This window comes from Salvelinus namaycush, chromosome 5, assembly GCF_016432855.1.
Source record: "Salvelinus namaycush isolate Seneca chromosome 5, SaNama_1.0, whole genome shotgun sequence".
Taxonomy (NCBI): domain Eukaryota; kingdom Metazoa; phylum Chordata; class Actinopteri; order Salmoniformes; family Salmonidae; genus Salvelinus; species Salvelinus namaycush.
Window position 1 is genome coordinate 42243746 of NC_052311.1, and position 25414 is coordinate 42269159.

A 25414-nucleotide genomic window follows, 5' to 3' on the forward strand; every position below is an offset into this window, starting at 1 on the left:
AGAGTGAGAAAGAGCATATAAGAGAGTACAGGACAGAGGGAGACAGTTCTCCGACACTCAGCTCACCTGACGAGGTCGCTGGGCTTCTTGAAGGTCTTGGGGCAGAAGTTACAGCAGTTGGCGAACTTGGGCTCCGTCTCCAGCTCCACCGCCTTGTCCTTGATCTCGCTGATGCGATCGCGCTCCGCCGCCGACTGGGCCAGCACCTTCTCCGACACTGACGCCTCGTCACCAGGGTCATTCTTGGCCAGCTCCTCCGCCTGCTCCTCGGTGAAGGTTATGATGTTGGCCCGGTTCCTTTTCATCACGGTCTGCTCGCCCTCCTCTTCCTCCTCGCCGTCCTCATCCTCCAGCCCTGCGAGGGGAGAGACACATAGGAGGAAAGGATTCACATGCTTCTTAAGTGTCACTCAACATCACGCCCACAACTCCAACTCAGACCTGGGTCCATTTCAGATGCATTTCAAATAATTGCTGCTTGTCAATATAAACTTGTCAGGCAGAATATAATCAAATAGAATATTACTAAAAGTTCACACTCTATATGGAAGCAGACCAGCTAAAATCAAGCACTTCAAATATTTGGAAACCGTATGTGACCCAGGTCTGCTTTAACTTTTATGTAATCATGGCTGATTGCCTTTTTCTAGGGGTGTCAAACTCATTTTGCCCAGGGGCCAAATTCTTTCTTTGCAAAGGTCTGGAGGTCCAAAGTGAAAATGGTGTATATTGCCTTGGTGTCAAAATCCACATAAAACTTAATGAAAGCTGAATCTCATTTTATCCTCACTTTTCTGCCTGATGGTGAAGCATGATTCATCACCCCATAGAATGCATTTCCACTGCTCCAGATAAGCCCAATGGTGGTGAGCTTTACACCACTCCAGCCTACGCTTGGCATTGTGCATGGTGATCTTAGGCTTGTGCGCGGCTGCTCGGCCATGGAAACCCATCTCATGAAGCACCCGACAGTTATTGTGCTGATGTTGCGTTCAGAGGCAGTTTGACACTCGGTAGTGAGGACAGACTATTTTTTACACACTACACGCTTCAGCGGTCCCATTCTGTGAGCAGATGTGGCCTACCACTTCGCGGCTGAGCCGTTGTTGCTCCTAGAAGTTTCCACTTCACAATAACAGCACTTCCAGTTCACCGGGGCAGCTCCAGCAGCGCAGAAATTTGACAAACTGACTTGTTGGAAAGGTGGCATCCTATGACAGTGCCACGTTGAAAGTCACTGAACTCTTCAGTAAGGCCCCTCTAATGATAATGTTTGTCTATGGAGATTGCATGACTTTGTGCTCAATTTTATATACCTGTCAACAACAGGTGTGGCTGAAATAATCAAATCCCCTAATTTGAAGGATTTCTTTGAAGGATTTTGTAAATACTACATCTCTGTACTTATATAATTAAATGGGACACTGACCAATATGGCTGCCATTATCAGCAAAATCTAGAGCTAAACAGATCTATGACACTAGCCACTCTAAATAAAAAATGTATTGGTCACATACACATATTTAGCAGATGTTATGGTGGGTGTAGCGAAATGCGTGTCTAGTGTATATCTCTATGGCTATGTCCCAAATTCCTCTCCTTCCTCCCTAAGTGTGCACTTGTTCACTTCCCTTCACTGATTTGGAAGGAAATGACTGGTATAAGAAATATCATAGAAACTCCTACTAGCCTCCACCAATCCAATGCTTTTAGATTTGTGGGAAGTAGTGAACAAATGCATACTTTAGGTGAAAGGAGATATTATTGGGACACAGCCTATGTCTGTACCTCTGTCCACTTCGGCGTGGTCCTTCTTCAAGTGCTTCCTATACAGCACGTTGTTGCGGAAGCTGTCCTCACACATGTGACACTTGTAGGGCTTCAGGTGGACAACCATGTGGCGGTTCAGACTGCCGTTGGTGGTGAAGGATGTGTCACACATGTTACACTTATAGGCCTTCACTCCTAGGAGCGGGAGCAAAAGAGATGGAGATATAAATGACCATATGTTTCATCAGTGTGTTGACCAATAAGGTTTGGGTTTCCCCAGAGGTGGAAAAAGTACCCAATTGCCATACTTGAGTAAAAGTAAAGATACCTTCATAGTAAAATACTCCTTGAGTAAAAGTCTAAAAGTATTTTGTTTTAAATATACTTAAGTATCAAAAGTCAATGTAATTGCAAAAAATATACTTACGTATCAAAAGTATTCCTTATATTAAGCAAACAAATGGCACGATTTCTTGTTTTTTAATTTATTTAAGGATAGCCAGGGGCTAATTTTACAAACAAAGCATTTGTGTTTAGTGAGTCTGCCAGATTTGAGGGATACCAGGGATGTTCTCTTGACAAGTGTGTGAATTGGACCAATTTCCTGTATTGCTAAGCATTCAAAATGTAACGAGTACTTTTGGGTGTCAGGGAAAATGTATGGAGTAAAAAGTACATTATTTTCTTTAGGAATGTATTGGAGTAGAAGCAAAAGATTGAAACAGTCAAGGAAAGTACAGATACCCCGCCTCCCGAGTGGCGCAGCAGTCTAAGACACTGCATCACAGTGCTAGAGGCGTCACTACAGACCCAGGTTCTATCCGGGGCTGTATCACAATCAGCTGCGATCCGGAGTCTAATAGGGCAGCGCACAATTGGCCCAGCATCGTCCGGGTTCGGGGAGGGTTTGGCCGGGAGGGCTTTATTTGGCTCATTGCGCTTTAGTGACTCCTTGTGGAGGGCCGGGCACCTGCAGGCTGACCTCGGTCGTCAGTTGAACGTTGTTTCCTCCAACACATTGGTGCGGCTGGATTCCGGGTTAAGCGGGCAGGTGTTAACCGCTCTAGGCTAGGGGGCGGTATTTTCACGTCCGGATGAAAAGCATGCCCAAAGTAAACTACCTGCTACTCAGGCCCAGGAGCTAGGATATGCATATTATTAGTAGATTTGGATAGAAAACACTCTGAAGTTTCTAAAACTGTTTGAATGATGTCTGTGAGTATAACAGAACTTATTTGGCAGGTGAAACCCCGAGAACAAACCATCCAGTAAAAAAATGTTGAGGTCACTCTCTTTTCAATTAGTTTTCTATGGGGATCTGGATTTCTAAGGCACTTGCTTGCAGTTCCTATCGCTTCCACTGGATGTCAACAGTCTTTAGAAATTGGTTGATGTTTTTCCTTTGTGTAATGAAGAAGTAGCCCTTTTCAGAACGAGGGTCGAGTGAAGTGTACTGTTTGTTAGAGGCGCGTGACCTGAAAGCACGCTCCACTTTGTTTTCGTCCGGTATTGAACGCAGTTTATCCCGTCTTAAATTTTATCGATTATTTATGTAAAAAAATACATAAAGTTGTATTAGGAAAGTTGTTTGAAATGTTTGGACAAAGATTACAGGTAACTTATGAGATATTTTGTAGTTATGTTGAGCGAGTTGGAACCAGTGTTTTTCTTGATCAAACGCGCCAAATAAATTGACATTTTGGATATATAACGACGGAGTTAATCGAACAAAAATATATTTATGGGACATATTGGAGTGCCAACAGAAGAAGCTCGTCAAAGGTAAGGCATGAATTATATCTTTATTTCTGAGTTTCATGTCGTGCCTGGCGGGTTGAATTATGATTGTCTGTGTTTGTTTGGTGGGGTGCTATCCTCAGATAATCGCATGGTTTGCTTTCTCCGTAAAGCCTTTTTGAAATCTGACACATTGGCTGGATTAACAACAAGTGTAGGTTTAATTTGGTGTATTGCATGTGTGATTTCATGAAAGTTTCACATTTATAGTAATTAAATTTGAATTTGGCGCTCTGCCATTTCACTGGATGTTGTCAAATCGATCCCGTTAAAGGGATTTGATCCTTAAGAAGTTTTAATTGAAAAGTCCCTCTTTGCCATGTAAATAAACTGAATCCCCAAAAAAACATTTACACTGCATTTCAGCCCTGCCACAAAAAGACCAGCTGACATCATGTCAGTGATTCTCTCGTTAACACAGGTGTGAGTGTTGACGAGGACAAGGCTGGAGATCACTCTGTCATGCTGACTGAGTTCAAATAACAGACTGGAAGCTTCAAAAGGAGGGTGGTGCTTGGAATCATTGTTCTTCCTCTGTCAATCATGGTTACCTGAAAGGAAACACGTGCCATCATCATTGCTTTGCACAAAAAGGGCTTCACAGGCAAGGATATTGCTGCCAGTAAGATTGCACCTAAATCAACCATTTATCGGATCATCAAGAACTTCAAGGAGAGCGGTTCAATTGTTGTGAAGAAGGCTTCAGGGCGCCCAAGAAAGTCCAGCAAGCGCCAGGACCGTCTCCTAAAGCTTATTCAGCTGCGGGAACGGGGCACCACCAGTACAGAGCTTGCTCAGGAATGACAGCAGGCAGGTGTGAGTGCATCTGCACGCACAGTGAGGCGAAGACTTTTGGAGGATGGCCTGGTGTCAAAAAGGGCAGCAAAGAAGCCACTTCTCTCCAGGAAAAACATCAGGGACAGACTGATATTCTGCAAACGGTACAGGGATTGGACTGCTGAGGACTGGGGTAAAGTCATTTTCTCTGATGAATCCCCTTTTCGATTGTTTGGGGCATCTGGAAAAAAGCTTGTCCGGAGAAGACAAGGTGAGCGCTACCATCAGTCCTGTGTCGTGCCTACAGTAAGCATCCTGAGACCATTCATGTGTGGGGTTGCTTCTCAGCCAAGGGAGTGGGCTCACTCACAATTTTGCCTAAGAACACAGCCATGAATAAAGAATGGTACCAACACATCCTCCGAGAGCAACTTCTCCCAACCATCCAGGAACAGTTTGGTGACGAACAATGCCTTTTCCAGCATGATGGAGCACCTTGCCATAAGGCAAAAGTGATAACTAAGTGGCTCGGGGAACAAAACATCGATATTTTGGGTCCATGGTCATGAAACTACCCAGACCTTAATCCCATTGAGAACTTGTGGTCAATCCTCAAGAGGCGGGTGGACAAACAAAAACCCACAAATTCTGACAAACTCCAACCATTGATTATGCAAGAATGGGCTGCCATCAGTCAGGATGTGGCCCAGAAGTTAATTGACAGGATGCCAAGGTGGATTGCAGAAGTCTTGAAAAAGAAGGGTCAACACTCAACATCAACTTCATGTAATTGTCAATAAAAGCCTTTGACACTTATGAAATGCTTGTAATTATACTTCAGTATTCCATAGTAACTGACAAACTGACAAAATCTGACAAAAATATCTAAAGACACTGAAGCAGCAAACTTTGTGAAAATTTATATTTGTGTCATTCTCAAAACTTTTGGCCACGACTGTACAATCATTGAGATGAGATTGGAGATGTTGGTTAGAGCTGCCCTGCCCTATAAAAAACTCACAAAATTTGAGTTTGCTATTCAACAAGAAGCATTGCCCTAATGTGAACCATGCCTTGAACAAAAAGAGATCTCAGAAGACCTAAGATAAAGAATTGTTGACTTGCATAAAGCTGGAAAGGGTTACAGAAGTATCTCTAAAAGCCTTGATGTTCATCAGTCCACGGTAAGACAAATTGTCTATAAATGGAGAAAGTTCAGGGCCTGGCCTCAGGGCCTGGACACCTTGCTATCATCGTCGGAAAAATGTATTCCCAAGTTTATCAAGATATTTTGCCTATCTGTCCGCCAATTGAAGTTCAACAGAAGTTGGGTGATGCAACAGGACAACAACCCAAAAACAGAATGGCTTCAACAGAAGAAAATACGCCTTCTGGAGGGGCCCAGAAGTCCTGACCTCAACCCGATTGAGATGCTGTGGCATGACCTCAAGAGAGCGGTTCACACCAGACATCCCAAGAATATTACTGAACTGCAACAGTTTTGTTAAAGAGGAATGGTCCAAAATTCCTCATGACCGTTGTGCAGGTCTGATCCGCAACTACAGAAAACGTTTGGTTGAGGTTATTGCTGTCAAAGGAGGGTCAACTAGTTATTAAATCCAAGGGTTCACATACTTTTACCACCCTGCACTATGAATGTTTAGACGGGGTGTTCAATAAAGACATGAAAATGTATAATTGTTTGTGCGTTATTAGTTTAAGCAGACTGTGTTTGTCTATTGTTGTGACTTAGATGAAGATCAGATCAAATGTTATGACCAATCTATGCAGAAGTCCAGGTAATTCCAAAGGGTTAACATACTTTTTCTTGCCACTGTATGCAGGCGTGCTGAGGTACACTGTTCTTACCTGTGTGTGTGTTGAGGTGGGACTTGAGGACCCCTGCTGAGACGAAGCATCGGCCACAAATGTTGCAGCAGTAGGGTTTCTCTCCGGTGTGGGAGCGCACGTGTTGCTTCAGATGGCTGGACTTCTTAAAAGGTTTATTACACATGGTGCACCTGGGGGGAATCAAACACACAGGTCGTGTTCATTAGTAATCAAACTGAAGAAAACAGACTAAAACAGGGAGGGACTAACTGACCACCAAAAGGAAACACTTATTTGGTCTGTTGCAAAACCCTTTCCATCGCGTGCCCTAATGAACACGACCATTATATAATAATGTTTCTGTTTCTGTCAATGAGATGTGTATCAATAAAGGTCCTAAAAAGTCACCAATCCTCAGTTAACAATACTGACAACAGTAATAATTTCAAAATTCCACCACCAATTCACAAAGCAAGTTGGGGTTTATAAAAGTACATTAGACTTTTTGTGAAGAGTGGAATAACTGAAAACCAGACCTTTCTTTGGAAAGGTCACTAACTCAGCCCTATGGCATCTGTTTGTTCTTCCTGTTTGGAAGGTGTGAGTTATGGGTTGAAGCTTTAAAAATGACAGTGTACTGCGGCGCAGCATGCATGGTGCAGCAGAATTCTATGGCACGTTATTTAAGTGTGAACCACTGGTACCATTGATTCTAGTTAGTGCTAGTTTGACTACCAGAGAGCATCTTTGAGAAGCATTTGATAGCCTTCAATAGTGGCTGTACTAGAGAACGCAGGCACGTGGGAGACCGGGGCTCAATTCCCCGATGGGGAGGAAGGAGTAGGCTGTCCTTGTAAATAAGAATTTGTTCATAACTGATTCCATGTGTTATTTCATAGGTGTTTCATAAATGTCTTCACTATTATTCTACAAAGTAGAAAATAGTCAAAATAAAGAAAAACCCTGGAATGAGAAGGTGTGTCTAAACTTTTGACTCATACTTGCTTATTTAATTTGATTAATATTATGTTCTTTCTAGTCCAAGAAAAACGAAAAACCCTCTGGGTTTCCGTTAGAATGGAACGGAAATTATCCCAATATACAACGTAACGGTTGGGAGTACATTACTGGGCTATTTAGCTAAAGAATCCCCGTGTTGTGCGGGCACGCAGGACACCGGGGTTCAATTCCCTGACAAGGAGGAAGGAGTAGGCTGTCCTTGTAAATAAGAATTTGTTCTTAACTGACTTGCCTAGTTAAATAAAGGTTACACTAAGAGCATAACATTTCTTCACCCTAATTTTCAAATTCTAGTCTAACCAACACCCAAACAGAGATTCAGTGAAAATAAAAATCTCCTTGATTTATCAAGACCAGTCCCCGTCTCAGAGCAGCGCGAAACGGTGCTAAAAATAGTTGTAGGCTATTGCTTCTAAATGAATAATAATAATCAAATTGTTTAAAAAATAACAATATTTTGGAGATGAGCGAGAAAAAGGCCAATCTTGAACATGGGGTGAGACATTGTTACTAATTTGTAAATAAAGCCAGTTTATTATTTAGAATTATTTATTTATATTTTCAGAGGGAGAGAAACAAAAAACCCACAATCATCTCACGGGTCTTGAACCAGCATCTGTAGCAACACAGCTAACAGCTAATGCGCCTGAGTGGCGCAACGGTCTAACGTGACCGGTCGGGAGTGGCCTACAGTACTACAGTAAGAGCAAAATAATCCGAACAAAATAAAATAATAAAAACCTTAGCGTAACAACAGTTTTAGTAATACTGAAGTCGTCCACAATTATCAGTTTCTATTTAGGTTTATGTCGCCCATTCATTGTCAGTTAGAGACACAGTAGGACTCAAAAGCATAATCAATGCTCTAACTCCCCCCTTGCGCTGGTCTGAAGCAATGAAGTGGTGACGTAGGGTATTGTACTAAACCACAAATTACTTCTAAATCCCGCAGCATAAATCACAAAACTTTAAGTGGAGCAACCACTGTCTGCACAGCCTTTAGAATGAGACAGAGAGAGATAATCTCCCCATATATATGGGGTGTATGTGTGTACTTATCTAAACAGAATGTGGAGTCTAATTTTGATACATATACAGGACTCCATACAGAGCATTACTCCCAAACTGAAGTCACACTAGAGCACACACTATACTCTTTTCTCACTGTTAAAACCTTGGTCTTGACTACATCTGTGTCGTATCTGAAGGAGAACGTTCAGTAGTTTACAATCTCAAATACGTATTCCCCTTATCTATCTACGTCCTCCTTTCTCTTGTTTTGTCTATACCGCTAGTCGTTTCATCCTAGACATGCATTAATAATGCATTGTGCGCTGACGTGATAGGGATTTTTTTTGCATCCGTTCTGAGTGCCATGGGGAACAACTGAGGGAAAACTGAATAAAAGCATGACGCATTACTCAGTCCCCTTCCCGTCCCACTCTCTGTTTCCACAAGGCAACAACATCAGTGGCTAGTGCGTCAGATGTAGCGGAGGACACAAGTTAGTTGGAAAACTAAGAGCTTGTAGCAACACAAGCTGCGCCCGTCACCTCTACAGACATCTGACGCACAAGTCAGTCACAAAACAAAAAGCCTGGAGCAACACAATCTGCCACAGTCACCTTTACAGATAGAAAGCTAGCAGAGTTAACTCATTGTTCGATTCCCAAATGGCAACATGGTCAAAAGTAGTGCACTAGATAGGGGATAGGGTGCCATTTGGGACAGTTATTTAGTTGAGCAAATTCTAAATAAACATTGTGTCATATACACACAAGATGGCGCCGGAGAACAAGGCTGACGTTTGACACATTCCTAACCAAATTGTGTTTTTTTGTTAGTTTCTTTGTGTTGTTTGTAACTTATTTTGCACATAATGTCGCTGCTACTGTCTCTTATGACCAAAAATAACTTCTGGACATCAAAACTGCGATTACTCACCACGGACTGGCAGAATCCTTTTTTTCTTTTTACGAGTCAGACGAGCCCGATGCGAATGACATACTGCCTTCCCCCGGAACAGGCCCAGATCCTTGTCATTTGCGTGAAGAGAATGCGGAGAAAAAGGGTCCAGAGGGCGGCCTGCCTTCTGAGAATTCGTAGGCGATCGAATAAAACCCCACTTCCTTCCACTCTGCTAGCAAACGTGCAATCTTTGGAAAATAAAATGACCTACGAGGAAGATTAAACCAGCAACGGGACATTCAAAACTGTAATATCTTATGATTCACGAAGTCGTGGCTGAACGACGACATTATCAACATAGAGCTGGCTGGTTATCCGCTGTATCGTCAGTACAGAACAGAGGCGTCTGGTAAGACAAGGGGCGGCGGACTATGTATTTTTGTAAACAACAGCTGGTGCACGATATCTAAAGAAGTCTTGAGCTATTGCTCGCCTGAGGTAGAGTATCTCATGATAAGCTGTAGACCACACTATTTACCTAGAGAGTTTTCATCTGTATTTTTTTCGTAGCTGTCTACATACCACCACAGACCGATGATAGCACTAAGACAGCACTGAATGAGCTGTATTCCGCCATAAGCAAACAAGCTCACCCAGAGATGGCGCTCCGAGTAGCCGGGGACTTTAATGCAGGGAAACTTAAATCCATCTTACCAAATTTCTATCAGCATGTTAAATGTGCAACCAGATGGAAAAAAACTCTGGATCACCTTTAACCACACACAGACGCATACAAAGCTCTCCCTCGCCCTCCATTTGGCAAATCTGACCATAATTATATCCTCCTGATTCCTGCTTACAAGCAAAAATTAAAGCAGAAAGCACCAGTGACTCGATCAATAAAAAAAGTGGTCGGATGAAGCAAATGCTAAGCTACAGGACTGTTTTGCTAGCACAGACTGGAATATGTTCCGGGATTCCGTCGATGGCATTGAGGAGTACACTACACCAGTTATTGGTTTCATCAATATGTGCACCGATGACGTCATCCCCACATTGACCGTACGTACATACCCCAACCAGAAGCCATGGATTACAGGCAACATCTGCACTGAGCTAAAGGCTAGAGCTGTTGTTTTCAAGGAGCAGGACTCTAAGCCGGAAGCTTATAAGAAATCCCGCTATGCCCTCCGACGAACCATCAAACAGGCAAAGAGTCAATACAGGACTAAGATCGAATCGTACTACACCTGCTCTGACACTCGTCGCATGTGGCAGGGCTTGCAAACCATTACAGACTACAAATGGAAGCACAGACGAGAACTGCCCAGTGACACTAGCCTACTAGACGAGCTAAACTACGTCTATGCTCGCTTCGAGGCAAATAATACTAAAACATGTATGAGAGCACCAGCTGTTCCGGAAGACTGTGATCATGCGCTCAGCAGCCGATGTGAGTACGACCTTTAAACAGGTCAACATTCACAAGGCCACAGGGCCAGACGGATTACCAGGACGTGTACTGCGAGCATGCGCTGACCAACTGGCAAGTGTCTTCACTGACACTTTAAACCTCTCCCTGTCCGAGTCTGTAATACCAACATGTTTTAAGCAGACAACCATAGTCCTTGTGCCCAAGAACACTAAGGTAACCTGCCTAAATGATTACCGCCCCGTAGCACTCACATCTGTAGCCATGAAGTGCTTTGAAAGGCTGGTCATGGCTCACATCAACACCATTATCCCAGAAACCCTAGACCCACTCCAATTTGCATACCGCCCTAACAGATCCACGGATGATGCAATCCACACTGCCCTTTCCCACCTGGACAAAAGGAACAACTATGTGAGAATGCTGTCCATTGACTACAGCTCAGCGTTCAAAACCATAGTACCTTCAAAGCTCATCAATAAGCTAAGGACCCTGGGACTAAACACCTCCCTCTGCAACTGGATCCTGGACTTCGTGACGGGCCGCCCCCAGGTGGTAAGGGTAGGTAACAACACATCCGCCACGCTGATCCTCAACACAGGGGCCCCTCAGGGGTGCGTTCTCAGTCCCCTCCTGTAGTCCCTGTTCACTCATGACTGCACGGCCAGGTACGACTCCAACACTATCCTTACGTTTGCCGATGACACAGTAGTAGGCCATATCACCGACAACAACGAGACAGCCTATAGGGAGGAGGTCAGAGACCTGGCCGTGTGGTGCCAGGAGAACAATCTCTCCCTCAACGTGATCAAGACAAAGGAGATGATTGTGGACTACAGGAAAAAGAAGACTAAGCAAGCCCCCATTCTCATCGACGGGGCTGTAGTGGAGCAGGTTGAGAGCTTCAAGTTCCTTGGTGTCCACATCACCAACAAACTAACACGGTCCAAGCACACCAAGACAGTTGTGAAGAGGGCACGACAAAGCCTATTCCCCCTCAGGAATCTAAAAAGATTTTGCATGGGTCCTCAAATCCCCAAAAGATTCTACAGCAGCACCATCGAGAGCATCCTGACTGGTTGCATTACTGCCTGCTATGGCAACTGCTCTGCCTCCGACCGCAAGGTACTACAGAGGGTAGTGCGTAAGGCCCAGTACATCACTGGGGCCAAGCTTCCTGCCATCCAGGACCTCTATACCAGGCAGTGTCAGAGGAAGGCCCAAAAACTGTCAAAGACTCCAGCCACACTAATCATAGACTGTTCTCTCTGCTACCGCACAGCAAGCGGTACCAGAGTGCTAAGTCTAGGTCCATGAGGCTTCTAAACAGCTTCTACCCACAAGCCATAAGACTCTTGAACATCTAATCAATTGGCTACCCATTTGCATTCCCCCCCCCTCTTTTACACCGCTGCTACTCTCTGTTGTTATCATCTATGCATAGTCACTTTAATAACTCTACCTACATGTATATATTATCTCAACTAACCGGTGCCCCCGCACATTGACTCTGTACCGGTACCCTCCTGTATATAGTCTCGCTATTGTTTTTACTGCTGCTCTTTAATTACTAGTTACTTTCATTTCTTATTTTATTTTTTTAACTGCAATGTTGGTTAGGGGCTTGTAAAGTAAGCATTTCACTCTAAGGTCTAGACCTGTTGTTTTCAGCGCATGTGACTAATACAATTTGATTTGACATGGTCAAAATGGTCACTTTATCAGGGGACAATAACAGCAACGGAGGAGCGATTCTGATAGTGTTATCTTAGTTTTGCATTCCTCTGTGTCGACTGCTAATGCTGTTACAGCCCTAGAGCACAACTTTTGATAAAGGTGCATAACAGTTATCTGCTGACGAGCCGGGAACAATGACAGAAAGGAAATGCATCTATTACTTGCTGAAAATTATAGGCTCACTCTCGCTTACAGACATTTACATTTTAGTAATTTAGCAGAGGCTCTTATCCAAAACAACTTACAGCAGTGCGTGCATACGTTTTTCAAACTTTTTCTTTTTGTACTGGTCCCCGTGGGAATCGAACCCACAACCATTGCAAGCGCCATGCACTATCAACTGAGCCACACAGACCGCAGACACACACACATTGGACAAACACACACACACACACACCTGTAAGCCCTCTTGCTGTTGTCCTCGCTGTCTTCAGGGTCTTGGTAGTCTTGCGTCTGGTCAGACAGCTGGAGGTCTCCTTGGCTAGTCTCCTGGAGCAGGCCACTCGTCTAAACATAAATATATGCAACCATTAATTAACCACATCGTGATTAAATCACTGAATACAAAATAACTACTTGACAATACGCTATACAGTCTATTTGAACTGACTACTTCAGGCTATATTTAATTTAGTCCTTTTTGGCTTGATAGAACACCCGCTACATTAGGGTGGAAAACAGGTTCTGAGACGGCTTCTACCCCCAAGCCATATGACTGCTAATAGCCAGAATGCTAAATAGTTCATCAATGTTACCCAAACTATCTGCGCTGGCTTTCTCTTGCCCTGACCCTACTACGCACACTCACTAGACTTTATATACACACCATATACACAAATCACACACTACACTGTCACTCCCCCACACACCCCTCACTCAAACACTACATACGCACACACATAACACAGACTTTTAGAAACACAATTTGCTGCTGCTACTCTGTTCTTTATTTGACACTTATTATTATCTACCCGGATGCGTAGTCACTTTACCCTGCCTTCATGTACATATCTACCTCAAGTACCTCGTACCTCTGCACATTGATCTGGTACTGGTACTCCCTGTATATAGCTCCGTTCTTGTGTATTTTATTTATTTTGCGTTAGAATAATAAATAAAATATGAACTCATTTTTAAAAAAACTCTGCATCATTGGGAAAAGTTTGTAAGCAAGCATTCCACTGTAAAGTCTACACCAGTTGTATTCGACAGGTGATGAAAAAAATGTGATGCTAAATTTCCCAAAGTCCCTGGGTTTTTCCAGGAAGGAAATTTTTTATGGAAGGGTTTACTGAGAACTTAGGGACATTTTGCAACCCTACACTACATAGAACCAATGCCACGCTATGATGGTGAGATGGAAGCCCTCTGTGGAAGGTGTGGAGGTAGAGGCTGACGGTGCTGGATTCACCACCTCTTGGCTGGGAACATGGAGCAGGTTCTGGGGGTGGTAGCTGGAGGACAGGGCCTGAGACTCCAGCGTGCTGGAGTCCTGAAGCTGCTGCACCGTGGAGAACTGGGCCTGGGGATAGCCCTCTGCGGTGATGGTGAAACCTGCAGGAGGACACAAAGGGGTACAGTCAGCACTACTGCATACAATGGGTTAACCCTGTATGAGAACTTAAAGGGACCACCCTAGCAACTCTAAAGGAGGATGTACAGTGCATTCAGAAAGTATTCAGACTACTTGAATTTCCCCACATTTTGCTACGCCTTATTCCAATGTATAAACTTTTTTTTAAATTGATTTTTATTTAAAAAAATCCTCAATCTACACATAATACTCCCATAATGACAAAGCAAAATCATTTTTTAAACATTTTTGCTAATTTACTTATTTACATAAGTATTCAGACCCTTTGCTATGAGACTCAAAATTGAGCTCAGGTACATCTTGTTTCCATTGATCATCCTTGAGATGTTTCTACAACTTGATTGGAGTACACCTGTGGTAAAATCAACTGATTGGACCTGTCTATATAAAGGTCCCACAGTTGACAGTGCATGTCAGAGCAAAAACCAAGCCATGAGGTCGAAGGAATTATCCGTAGAGCTCAGAGACATACTTTTTTCGGGTACCAAAACAAATCTGCAGCATTGAAGGTCCCCAAGAACACAGTGGCCTCCATCGTTCTTAAATGGAAGAAGTTTAGAACCACCAAGACTCTTCTTTTGGGGACCTAGTGGCGCAGTGGTCTAAGACACTGCATCGCAGTGCTAGAGACGTCACTACAGACCCGGGTTCGATCCAGGGCTGTATCATAACTGGTCATGATCAGGAGTCCCATAGGGCGGCGCACAATTGGCCCAGTGTCGTCCAGGTTAGGGTAGGGTTCGGCCAGGGTAGGCCGCCATTGTAAATAAGAATTTGTTCTTAACTGACTTGCGCAGTTAAATAAAAATGAAATAAAAAATGAAATAAAACTAGAGCTGGCCGCCCGGCCAAACTGAGCAATTGGAGGAGGAAGGGGAAGGGGAAAGGGGAAAAACCTAGTCAGTTGTACAACTGAATACCTTCAACTGAAATGTGTCTTCCGCATTTAACCCAACTCCATCGACGAGGTGCGGGGGGCTGCCTTGTTCGACATCCACGTCTTCGGCGCCCGGGGAACAGAAGGGCCTTGGTCAGGGAGGTGACCAAGAACCCAAATGGTCAATCTGACAGAGCTCCAGAGTTCCTCTGTGGAGATGGGAAAAACTTCCAGAAAGATAATCATCTTTGCAGCTTTATGGTAGAGTGGCCAAACTGAAGCCACTCCTCAGTAAAAGTTACATGACAGCCCGCTTGGAGTTTGCCAAAAGGCACTAAAAGGACTCTCAGACCATGAAAAACAAGATTCTCTGGTCTGATGAAACCATGATTGAACTATTTTACCTGAATGCCAAGCATCACGTCTGGAAGAAACCTGGCACCATCCCTACGGTGAAGCATGGTGGTGGCAGCATCATGCTGTGAGGATGTTTTTCAGAGGCAGGGAGTGGGAGACTAGTCAGGATCGAGGGAAAAATGAACGGAGCAAAATACAGAGAGATCCTTGATAGAAACCAGCTCCAGAGCGCTCAGGACCTCAGACTGGGGTGAAGGTTTCTCCTTCCAACAGGACAACAACCCTAAGCACACAGCAGACAATGCAGGAGTGGCTTCGGGACAAGTCTCTGAATGTCCTTGAGTGGCCCAGCCAGAGCCCAGACTTGAACCTGATCAAACATCTCTGGAAAGACCTGAAATTAGCTGCGCAAGGACGCTCCCCATCCAAAAAAATTCTAAAAACCTGTTTTTGCTTTGTCATTATGGGGTATTGTGTGTAGATTGATGAGTGAAAAAAACGATGTAATCAATTTTAGAATAAGGCTGTAACGTAACAAAATGTGGAAAAAGTCAAGGGGTCTGAATACTTTCCAAATGCACTGTATACACATGTGGAGGCTTGAAATCGAAGGACGGGCTCACTGTCATGGCTGTAAGGGAATTAATTAGTTTGATACCGTTCCATTCATTTTAATACCAGGAATCTGTCCTCTGATTTCTCCCCCCACAAGCCTCCACTGGTACACAAATTGTACCTTAGAATAGATTAATTGATTACACAGATAGAACTGGATTTGAAAAGCCTATTATGGATAAACCTCACATTCAGCACCACAGCACGAAATGAGTTAACCCTGTATATCTGGCTAGAGGCTAGAGCCTTTGCCAAATTAGAAGAGTCGGAGGAGGACATTAATTACTGCAAACATGACATGGCTAAAAGTGTGATTGGAAAAGTTAAACAAAAGCTAATTAAGGATTGCTACGGCTCACCCTCCTACAACGCGTACAACGCGCCATTAACAGACTGATGCTTCCAGAGCCCATGCCGCCAGTCTGCGTGTGTGCGTGTGTGTGCATGCGTGTGTGTGTGTGTGTGGACAAAGACTGTGCAGGAAGCTTCCTGTGCCTACGCCACCAGTCGGATTGTCTTAGGGTGTAAATTAGGGGACTCTGAACCACACAGTCATTCATTAAAGCTCCACTCACTGATATTAATGAGTGGCCACGATTCATGAAATACTAGCAGACGGCAGAGAGAAGTTCTAGGAATTTTCTAATAATTCCTTACTTTCCTTCTTGAAAAGAACAAGAGAGGAGAGGAAACGTATAGAAGTCCATCTCGTGGAGTGCCACACACATGCCAATGAGAAACACAGACACGCATACAGACACAGACATCAATATCCTCCCTGCTGTTGGTCTATGGTTTATTTATGACAAACTTTTTACATTAGCAAAACTGTACAGAGAGTATAGGAGGCCGAGGATGAGGCAGGAAACCTGTTGCAAGACAAAGTGTTCTACTGATTAATGCACCTCTGTAGGAGAGCATACTGCTGTGGGCGATAGAGGCTGGATGCAATCATCACGGAGACAAAAGGTTAAGCTACCCATTGTGAAAATGAAATATCTGATGTGCCAAGCAGATGCTTTCTGACAGTCCTCGCTGTAAATGGGCTCTTCTCAGCCAGAGGTCAGAGACAACCATGGCGTTATCCATTACACTGGATTCAGACAGTCGCGGGCTGCCAACGTGTGTGTGTGTGTGTGTGTGTGTGTGTGTGTGTGTGTGTGTGTGTGTGTGTGTGTGTGTGTGTGTGTGTGTGTGTGTGTGTGTGTGTGTGTGTGTGCCAGTGCATAATTTACCCCAGGTTAACTCACAGACATTGTTAAATGTACCGAGAGAAAGGTTTGTGTGCCACCACCATGCAGGGGGTGTTTTTGTGTGTACGTGCATGAGTTACCTTGAGTAAGTGCTTGCTGGTCAAAGCCAGGCTGTGGGAGTGTCTGCGTCTCAAAGTGGCTAATATTCTGAGGCAGAGCATGCTGGGTAGTCACAAAGGTGTCTGGAGTCAGAGGGGGAGAGATAAGAGGACAGAGGAACAAAGCAGGTTAGTCTGGCTAAAACGTATAAATTAAGGCCAAAGTATTACGATTCAAGTAAAAGGTCCAATGCAAGCTGGGATTTTTGTCCAATTAAAATGGTCAAAAAGAAACCAAACCAAAAATACTGTAGCTTCTTGGCAAAGAAAAATGTCTCAAGCAAGAAGAAAAAAACAACAACATTTTGTTAGGACTTGTATGGGAGTGATTTGAGTGGGGAGGGGAAAACAAACAAATGTGCAGTTATAGGCCTAGAGGTTTGGAACTCTTTCTTATTGGTCTACTAACTAATTTACTGTATGGTGATGTCATGATGGATGATGATGTTCTTTTCAAACAGCTCTTACACTAAAAGGGAATTATCTTCATTTTCACACTATTATTCCAACCTCCAACCTATTATTCCAAGAGTGGAAATATACACTACCGTTCAAAAGTTTGGGGTCACTTAGACTTTTCCTTGTTTTTGAACGAACAGCACATTGTTGGTCTATTAAAATAACATCAACTTGATCAGAAATACAGTGTAGACATTGTTAACGTCGTAATTGTTTTTTATTTTATATATATATATATATATATATATATATATATATATATATATATATATATATTTTACCTTTATTTAATAACTAGACAAGTCAGTTAAAAACAAATACTTATTTTCAATGACGGCCTAGGAACAGTGGATTAACTGCCTTGTTCAGGGGCAGAACAACAGATTTTTACCTTGTCAGCTCGGGGATTTGATCTTGCAACCTTTCGGTTACTAGTCCAACGCTCTAACCACTAGGCTACCTGCCGCCCTAATGACTATTGTAGCTGGAAACGGCTGATTTTTTATGGAATATCTACATAGGCGTACAGAGGCCCATTATCAGCAACCATCACTCCTGTGTTCCAATGGCACGTTGTGTTGGCTAATCCAAATGTATTATTTTAAAAGGCTAATTGATCATTAGAAAACCATTTTGCAATTATGTTAGCACAGCTAAAAACTGGCAGCTTCTATAAATAGTACCAGCAAAACACCAGTCTCAACGTCAACAGTGAAGAGGCGACTCCAGGATGCTGGCCTTCTAGGCAGAGTTGCAAAGAAAAAGCCATCTCTCAAACTAGGCAATAAAAATAAAAGATTAAGATGGGCAAAATAACACAGACACTGGACAGAGGAACTCTGCCTAGAAGGCCAGCATCCCGGAGTCGCCTCTTCACTGTTGACGTTGAGACTGGTGTTCTGTGGGTACTATTTAATGAAGCTGCCAGTTGAGGACTTGTGAGGCGTCTGTTTCTCAAACTAGACACTAATGTACTTGTCCTCTTGCTCAGTTGTGCTCCGGGGCCTCCCACTCCTTTTTCTATTCTGGTTAGAGCCAGTTTGCGCTGTTCTGTGAAGGGAGTAGTACACAGTGTTGCACGAGATCTTCAGTTTCTTGGCAATTTCTCGCATGGAATAGCCTTCATTTCTCAGAACAAGAATAGACTGACGAGTTTCAGAAGAAAGTTCTTTGTTTCTGGCCATTTTGAGCCTGTAATTGAACCCACAAATGCTGATGCTCCAGATACTCATCTAGTCTAAAGAAGGCCAGTTTTACTGCTTCTTTAAATCAGGACAACAGTTTTCAGCTGTGCTAACCTAATTGAAAAAAGGTTTTCTAATGATCAATTAGCCTTTTAAATTGATAAACTTGGATTAGCTAACACAACGTGCCATTGGAACACAGGAGTGATGGTTGCTGATAATGGGCCTCTGTACACCTGTACACCTATGCTTTTTTAACTGCCGTTTCCAGCTACAATAGTCATTTATTTTTTTATTTTTTTGCTTTTCTTTAAAAAACAAGGACATTTCTAAGTGACCCCAAACTTTTGAACAGTAGTGTATATATATATATGTATTCACTCCACAGGCATCAGTGAATCAAATCAAGAGGTTATCTGTTCTCTCTGTGAATGTGTCCGGGGTTACCTCATGCATTTAAGCCTTTTTAAAAACGGTTAAAGGACTTTACCGAAGGCTGAGAGGACGAATACTAATCTAAATCACATACAATCGTAAAGCTAGGGTAAGTTTATTTTATTTTTTCCCTCTTTCAGTTCTCTTTTCTTTTACTCACCGTGAACTCTTGAGGTTGAAAGGGTAGTGTAGCAATTTTAATGGCGATTGAAGCTTGACTTCTGGCCCGGTTTCATTTGTTGTGCTCTTCTCTTTTTGTTCTGAGGTTAAATATGGTATACGTTGTAATGGTTTTAAATATTAAAGCTACAAGGTCAAGGAGGCGGTTCTGTCAGTCACACACCATGAATCCTAATGAGATGTATCCAAAAACCCATTGTATAGAAAAACCCATTGAAATAACAATTCCAAGAAAGCCATCAATAAGAAAATAGAAGGTTTTTGAAGATCCAGCATTGGGATGGAAATAGCGTTTGAGTAATGGACAGATAAAGTCTTGAAAGAGTGAAATAAATGGACACACTATTTGGAGTGAAGGAAGGAATAGAGATGGAGGAGTTATACAGACGGACGAGATGAGAAACCCAGATTTGTGCCCTTTGCTATCTTAAAAGGAGTGCCGTTTAGAAAGATTCCATATTCAACAGTTCCTTGCTTTATTTGCTAACACAGTTGTAGCCAACCATTGTCCCTGAAAATGAAACACCTTGCAGCGTAGACTGGCCAAATGAAAAATACAATCTAAGATCAAGAGAGATGGGTGGTGAGCAAGACTGTATCTCTGTAGAAATGTCTCTTGATGTTGGGAAGGGTTCAGGCACCTTCTAGGGGTGGATCACTTTATTCACATCATCCTTTGTACATCCAACATAGAACTATGTGGATCCCCCATTGAAAGTTAGAGGGCTGTGGCAGCAGGCCTATAACGTTATGGCATGATTGGCATCGACATTAAAAGACTATGTTTGAGATCAACTACAAAGTATATTGCCGACAGACTGCACAGAATCACTGATCCTCAAATCCCCATGCGTCCCTAATAACTACGTATTACGTGTCCAAGACCAGTGAGTCTGTGCCTTGTCCAAACTGATGCCCTCTAACACGCTGACACTCTTACCCTCTTCCTGTCCCAGGGGCTGGTCACTTAGCTGGGTCTCCAGCGACACCTGTTGGCCGCCGTCCACCACCTGTGCCTGGCCCAGTCCCAGCATGCCCTGCTGCTCTGAGCCCACCATGGGAGGAGCCTCCTGCTGTAGGGTGCCGTCCTCCAGCTCCACCTGCAGGTTGTGGGTCACGGTGGTGCCGTCCATGGGGTCGTCCAGCGTCGAGGGCTCCGGGTTCAGCTGTTGGTGGAGCTGCTGGGCCAACTCATACCTGGGAGGGGGAATGGGGAGGTGGATTCAGGTTGTTTACTACTTTGATCTACAAACAAACAGAAATCAGCCATTTTTTATGGAAAGATTTGACATCTAGAGATTTAGAGTTGAAAGTTTCAATTTCACACAAATTTCAGCAACATGACAATAACCAAATTGGGAGAGCGACGCTCTCGCTAGCCACTTAGCTAGCCAGTATTCCTGATGAAACGACCTGAATTAGGGCCTGTAGTCTTTCACTTTTTCCACCTGGTCAGATCACATGACCCGAAACAACTCTGTGCCTGACAACACATGAGCATTACTAACCTGTGGGTCTTCATGTGCTTCCTGCAGTTGGGTGAGGACTTGAAGGTCTTCTGGCAGTAAGGGCACATGTAGGGCCGCATGTCGCTGTGGGTGGTCATATGGCGGCGGAGGCTGCCGCTGGTGGTGAATGTGGTGTCACAAATCAGGCACTTGTAGGCCTTGAGGCCCGAGTGGGTCCGGATGTGGGCCTTCAGCACCCCCGAGGAGGCAAATCCCTTACCGCACTGGACACACTTGTACGGCCTCTCTCCCGTGTGAGACCTGATGGAAGATGACCTAACAATGTTAATATCATGAGAAATTAAGAAAGTATTCAGACCCCTTGACTTTTCCACATTTTATTACGTTACAGCCTTATTCTAAAACGGATTAAAAATATATATATATCCTCAATCTACACACATTACCCCATAATGACAAAGCGAAAACAGGTTACAGATATTTTTGCAAAGTTATTACAAATAAAAATCAGTAAAACCTTATTTACACAAGTACTCAGACCCTTTGTTATGCGACTTGAAATTGAGCTCAGGTGCATCCTGTTTCCATTGATCATCCTTGAGAAGTTTCTACAACTTTATTGGAGATCACCTGCGGTAAATGAAATTGATTGGACATGATTTGGAAAGGCACACACCTGTCTATATAAGGTCCCACAGTTGACAGTGCATGTCAGAGCAAATACCAAGCCATAAGGTTGAATGAATTGTCAGTAGAGCCCCCGAGACAGGATTGCGTCGAGACACAGATCTGGGGAAGGGTACCAAAACATTTCTGCAGCATTGAAGGTCCCCAAGAACACAGTGGCCTCCATCATTCTTAAATGGAAGAAGTTTGGAACCACCAAGATCTTCCTAGAGCTGGCCGCCCGGCCAAAATGAGAAGGGCCTTGGTCAGCAAGGTGACCAAGAACTTGATGGTCACTCTGACAGAACTCTAGAGTTCCTCTGTGGAGATGGGAGAACATTCCAGGACAACCATCTCTGCAGCACTCCACCAATCAGGCTTTATGGTAGAGTGGCCAAACGGAAGCCACTCCTCAGTAAAAGGCACATGACAGCCCACTTGGAGTTTGCCAAAAGGCACCTAAAGGTCTCGAGAAACAAGATTCTCTGGTCTGATGAAACCAAGATTGTAGTCTTTGGCCTGAATGCCAAGCGTCACGTCTGGAGGAAACCTGGCACCATACCTACAGTGAAGCATGGTGGCGGCAGCATCAAGCTGTGGGGATGTTTTTCAACGGCAGGGACTGGGAGACTAGTCAGGATCGAGGGAAAGATGAACACAGCAAAGTACAGAGATCCTTGGCAAAAAACTGCTCCAGAGCGCTCAGGACCTCAGACTAGTGCGTAGATTCGCCTTCCAACAGGCACACAGCCAAGACAACGCAGGAGTGGCTTCAGGACAAGTCTCTGAATGTACTTGAGTGGCCCAGCCAGAGCCCGGGCTTAAACCCAATCTAACATCTCTGGAGACACCTGAAAATAGCTGTGCAGTGACGCTCTCCATCCAACCTGACAGAGCTTGTACTGTATCAACACAAGAACAGAAAGGCCCGCACACTAAATATGCTCCCAATTACCACCTTTACTGACAACGTTTTAATCCACAAGGATCTTCCCCAGGTCATGTCACAAACACTTTGCATATCAACCCTGGGTGTAGTAGAATGTTATGAATGTAATGTAATGTTATGAGAGGTGATGTTATGACTGGGTGTGTTATGGTCTGAGTCAAATGGCTAAAATTAGGAAGAATAAATGGTTCTATAAAATGTCAAGGGTCTCGAATTTGCAAATCCTAAAAAAACAGTAAGCATTATACGTTGTGCATGGTGTATGCAGTAAATTCCCTCTGACTGAGGAACACGTTTATTAGTATAATGTGACAGAGTTTTGACTTGGGCTCTGTCATAGTGTGAGGTAAACAGACACTAGGGAATCTCAGATATGCTGAGTGGAGCAGCGAAGGCAACATTGTTATTAAGGTTAACATTTGTTTCCTAGTTTATCGAGACTGTGACCTTTATTATATAGGCCGTTACTTTTCTTTTCCTCACAGTAGTAAAATGAAGAAACATTTTAGTAAAGGGGAAGATTCGATGTGTCAGCCCAAAGGGCAAAAAGACAGCTTGAGAGAATCAATGAATATCGCTCGGGAAATTACTCCATGAAGCCCTAAACTTCAATCTCCCATTTTTCTCAAACTAAGAAAAAAGACAGAAACTGAATACAATACTCATTTTAGAGGGATTTTCTTCCTGTGGTAAATGGCAGGGTGACATTTTCCAGATACATTTGCTAGTTAATGGACCTATAATGACTTAGGCTACTGAAAACAAAAATAAGACTTATCCACCACTGTGACATTACACATTATTCCTGACAACAACCTGGAGATTAAACCAGACAAAAATAAAATGGCCCAGTACACATTTTAGTCATTTAGCAGAAGCTCTTATCCAGAGTGACTTACAGGAGCAATTACTGTTATGGTTACTGGCTTTTATCCACTAGGCTACCTGCCGCCCCACACTATATCTGAATATTTTCTCTCCCCCTCTCTGTACCTAAATCCCCTCAGATCTCTTCCCTCTGTACATGTTTTCCTCTCTACCTGGCCTGTCTTATCATAAACCAGGCCCGCAGAGCATAGACAGCACAGACGTTAGCCAGACCTGGGCTCAAATAGTATTTGTTTTCTATACTTGAAATACACTACATGACCAAAAGTATGTGGATGCAAATTTAACATCGAATTGCAAAATAATAGGCATTCATATGGAGTTGGTCCCCCCTTTGCTGCTATAACAGACTCCACTCTTCTGGGAAGGCTTTACACTAGATGTTGGAACATTGCTGCGGGGGACTTGCTTCCATTCAGCCACAGGAGCATAAGTGAGGTCGGACACTGATGTTGGCGATTAGGCCTGGCTCTCAGTCGGCTTTCCAATTCATCCCAAAGGTGTTCGATGGGGTTGAGGTTAGGGCTCTGTGCAAGCCAGTCAAGTTCTTCCACACCGATCTCGACAAACCATTTCTGTACGGACCTCGCTTTGTGCACGAGGGAATTGTCATACAAAAACAGGAAAGGGCCTTCCCCAAACTGTTGACACAGTTGGAAGCACAGAATCGTCTAGAATGTCATTGTATGCTGTTGCGTTAAGATTTCCCTTTACTGGAACTAAGGGGCCTAGCCCAGACCATTATTCCTCATCCACCAAACTTTACAGTTGGCACAATGCATTGGGGCAGGTAGTGTTCTCCTGGCATCTGCCAAACCCAGATTCGTCCGTTGGACTTCAAGATTGCGAATCGTGATTCGTCACTCCAGAGAACGCGTTTCCACTGCTCTAGAATCCAGTGGCGGAGAGCTTTACACCACACCAGCCGATGCTCTGGTTTTTGCGCAAGGTAATCTTAGGCTACTCGGCCATGGAAAACCATTTCATGAAGCTCCCGACTAGCAATTATTGTGCTGACGTTGCTTCAAGAGGCAGTTTGGAACTATGTTGTGAGTGTTGCAACCAAGGACAAACGATTTCTATGCGCTACATGCTTCAGCACTCCGCACTCTCGTTCCGTAAGCTTGTGTGGCCTACCACTTCGCAGCTCCTAGACGTTTCCACTTCACAATAACCGCACTCACAGTTGACCGGGGCAGCTCTAGAAGGGTAGAAATTTGACAAACTGACTTGTTGTAAAGGTGGCATCCTATGACGGTGCCACGTTGAAAGTCGTGGGCAATGGGCGTGGCTGAAATCGCAGAATCCACAGATTTGAAGGGGTGTCCAAGTACTTTTGTACAATTGAAGTCTGAAGTTTACATACACCTTAGCCAAATACATTTAAACTCAGTTTCTTCTATAGGATTGAGGTCAGGGTTTTGTGATGGCCACTCCAATACCTTGACTTTGTTGTCCTTAAGCCGTTTTGCCACAACTTTGGAAGTGTACTTGGGGTCATTGTCCATTTGGAAGACCCATTTGCGACCAAGCTTTAACTTCCTGACTGATGTCTTGAGATGTTGCTTCAATATATACACATAATTTTCCCTCATGATGCCATCTATTTTGCACCAGTCCCTCCTGCAGCAAAGCACCCCCACACCATGATGCTGCCACCCCAGTGCTTCACGGTTGGGATGGCGTTCTGCGGCTTGCAAGCCTCCCCCTTTTCCCTCCAAACATAACAATGGTCATTATGGCCAAACGGTTATATTTTTGTTTCATCAGACCAGAGGACATTTCTCCAAAAAGTACAATCTTTGTCCCCATGTGCAGTTGCAAACCGTAGTCTGGCTTTTCTATGGCGATTTTGGAGCAGTGGCTTCTTCCTTGCTGAGCGGCCTTTCAGGTTATGTCGATATAGGACTCGTTTTACGGTTGATATGGGTACATTTGTACCCGTTTCCTTCAGCATCTTCACAAGGTCCTTTGCTGTTGTTCTGGGATTGATTTGCACTTTTTGCACCAAGGTACGTTCATCTCTAGGAGACAGAACGTGTCTCCTTCGTGAGTGGTATGACGGCTGCGTGGTCCCATGGTGTTTATACTTGCATACTATTGTTTGTACAGATGAACG

The 25414-nt window shown here is 43.8% G+C and overlaps 1 protein-coding gene across 1 annotated transcript in view; it reads right to left on the minus strand.

Annotated features, from left to right (window-relative positions):
- LOC120047119 (zinc finger protein 236-like) overlaps positions 1-25414 on the minus strand; it is a 92241-nt gene that overhangs the window by 27508 nt on the left and 39319 nt on the right. The window contains exons 13-20 of the mRNA XM_038992657.1: positions 20832-21092; positions 20264-20520; positions 17048-17149; positions 13686-13825; positions 12669-12778; positions 6214-6365; positions 1789-1965; positions 67-355 (exon numbers count right to left, since the gene is read on the minus strand). Of these exons, the coding sequence (XP_038848585.1) occupies positions 67-355; positions 1789-1965; positions 6214-6365; positions 12669-12778; positions 13686-13825; positions 17048-17149; positions 20264-20520; positions 20832-21092 (1488 nt within the window). The remainder of the gene's footprint in view (positions 1-66; positions 356-1788; positions 1966-6213; positions 6366-12668; positions 12779-13685; positions 13826-17047; positions 17150-20263; positions 20521-20831; positions 21093-25414) is intronic.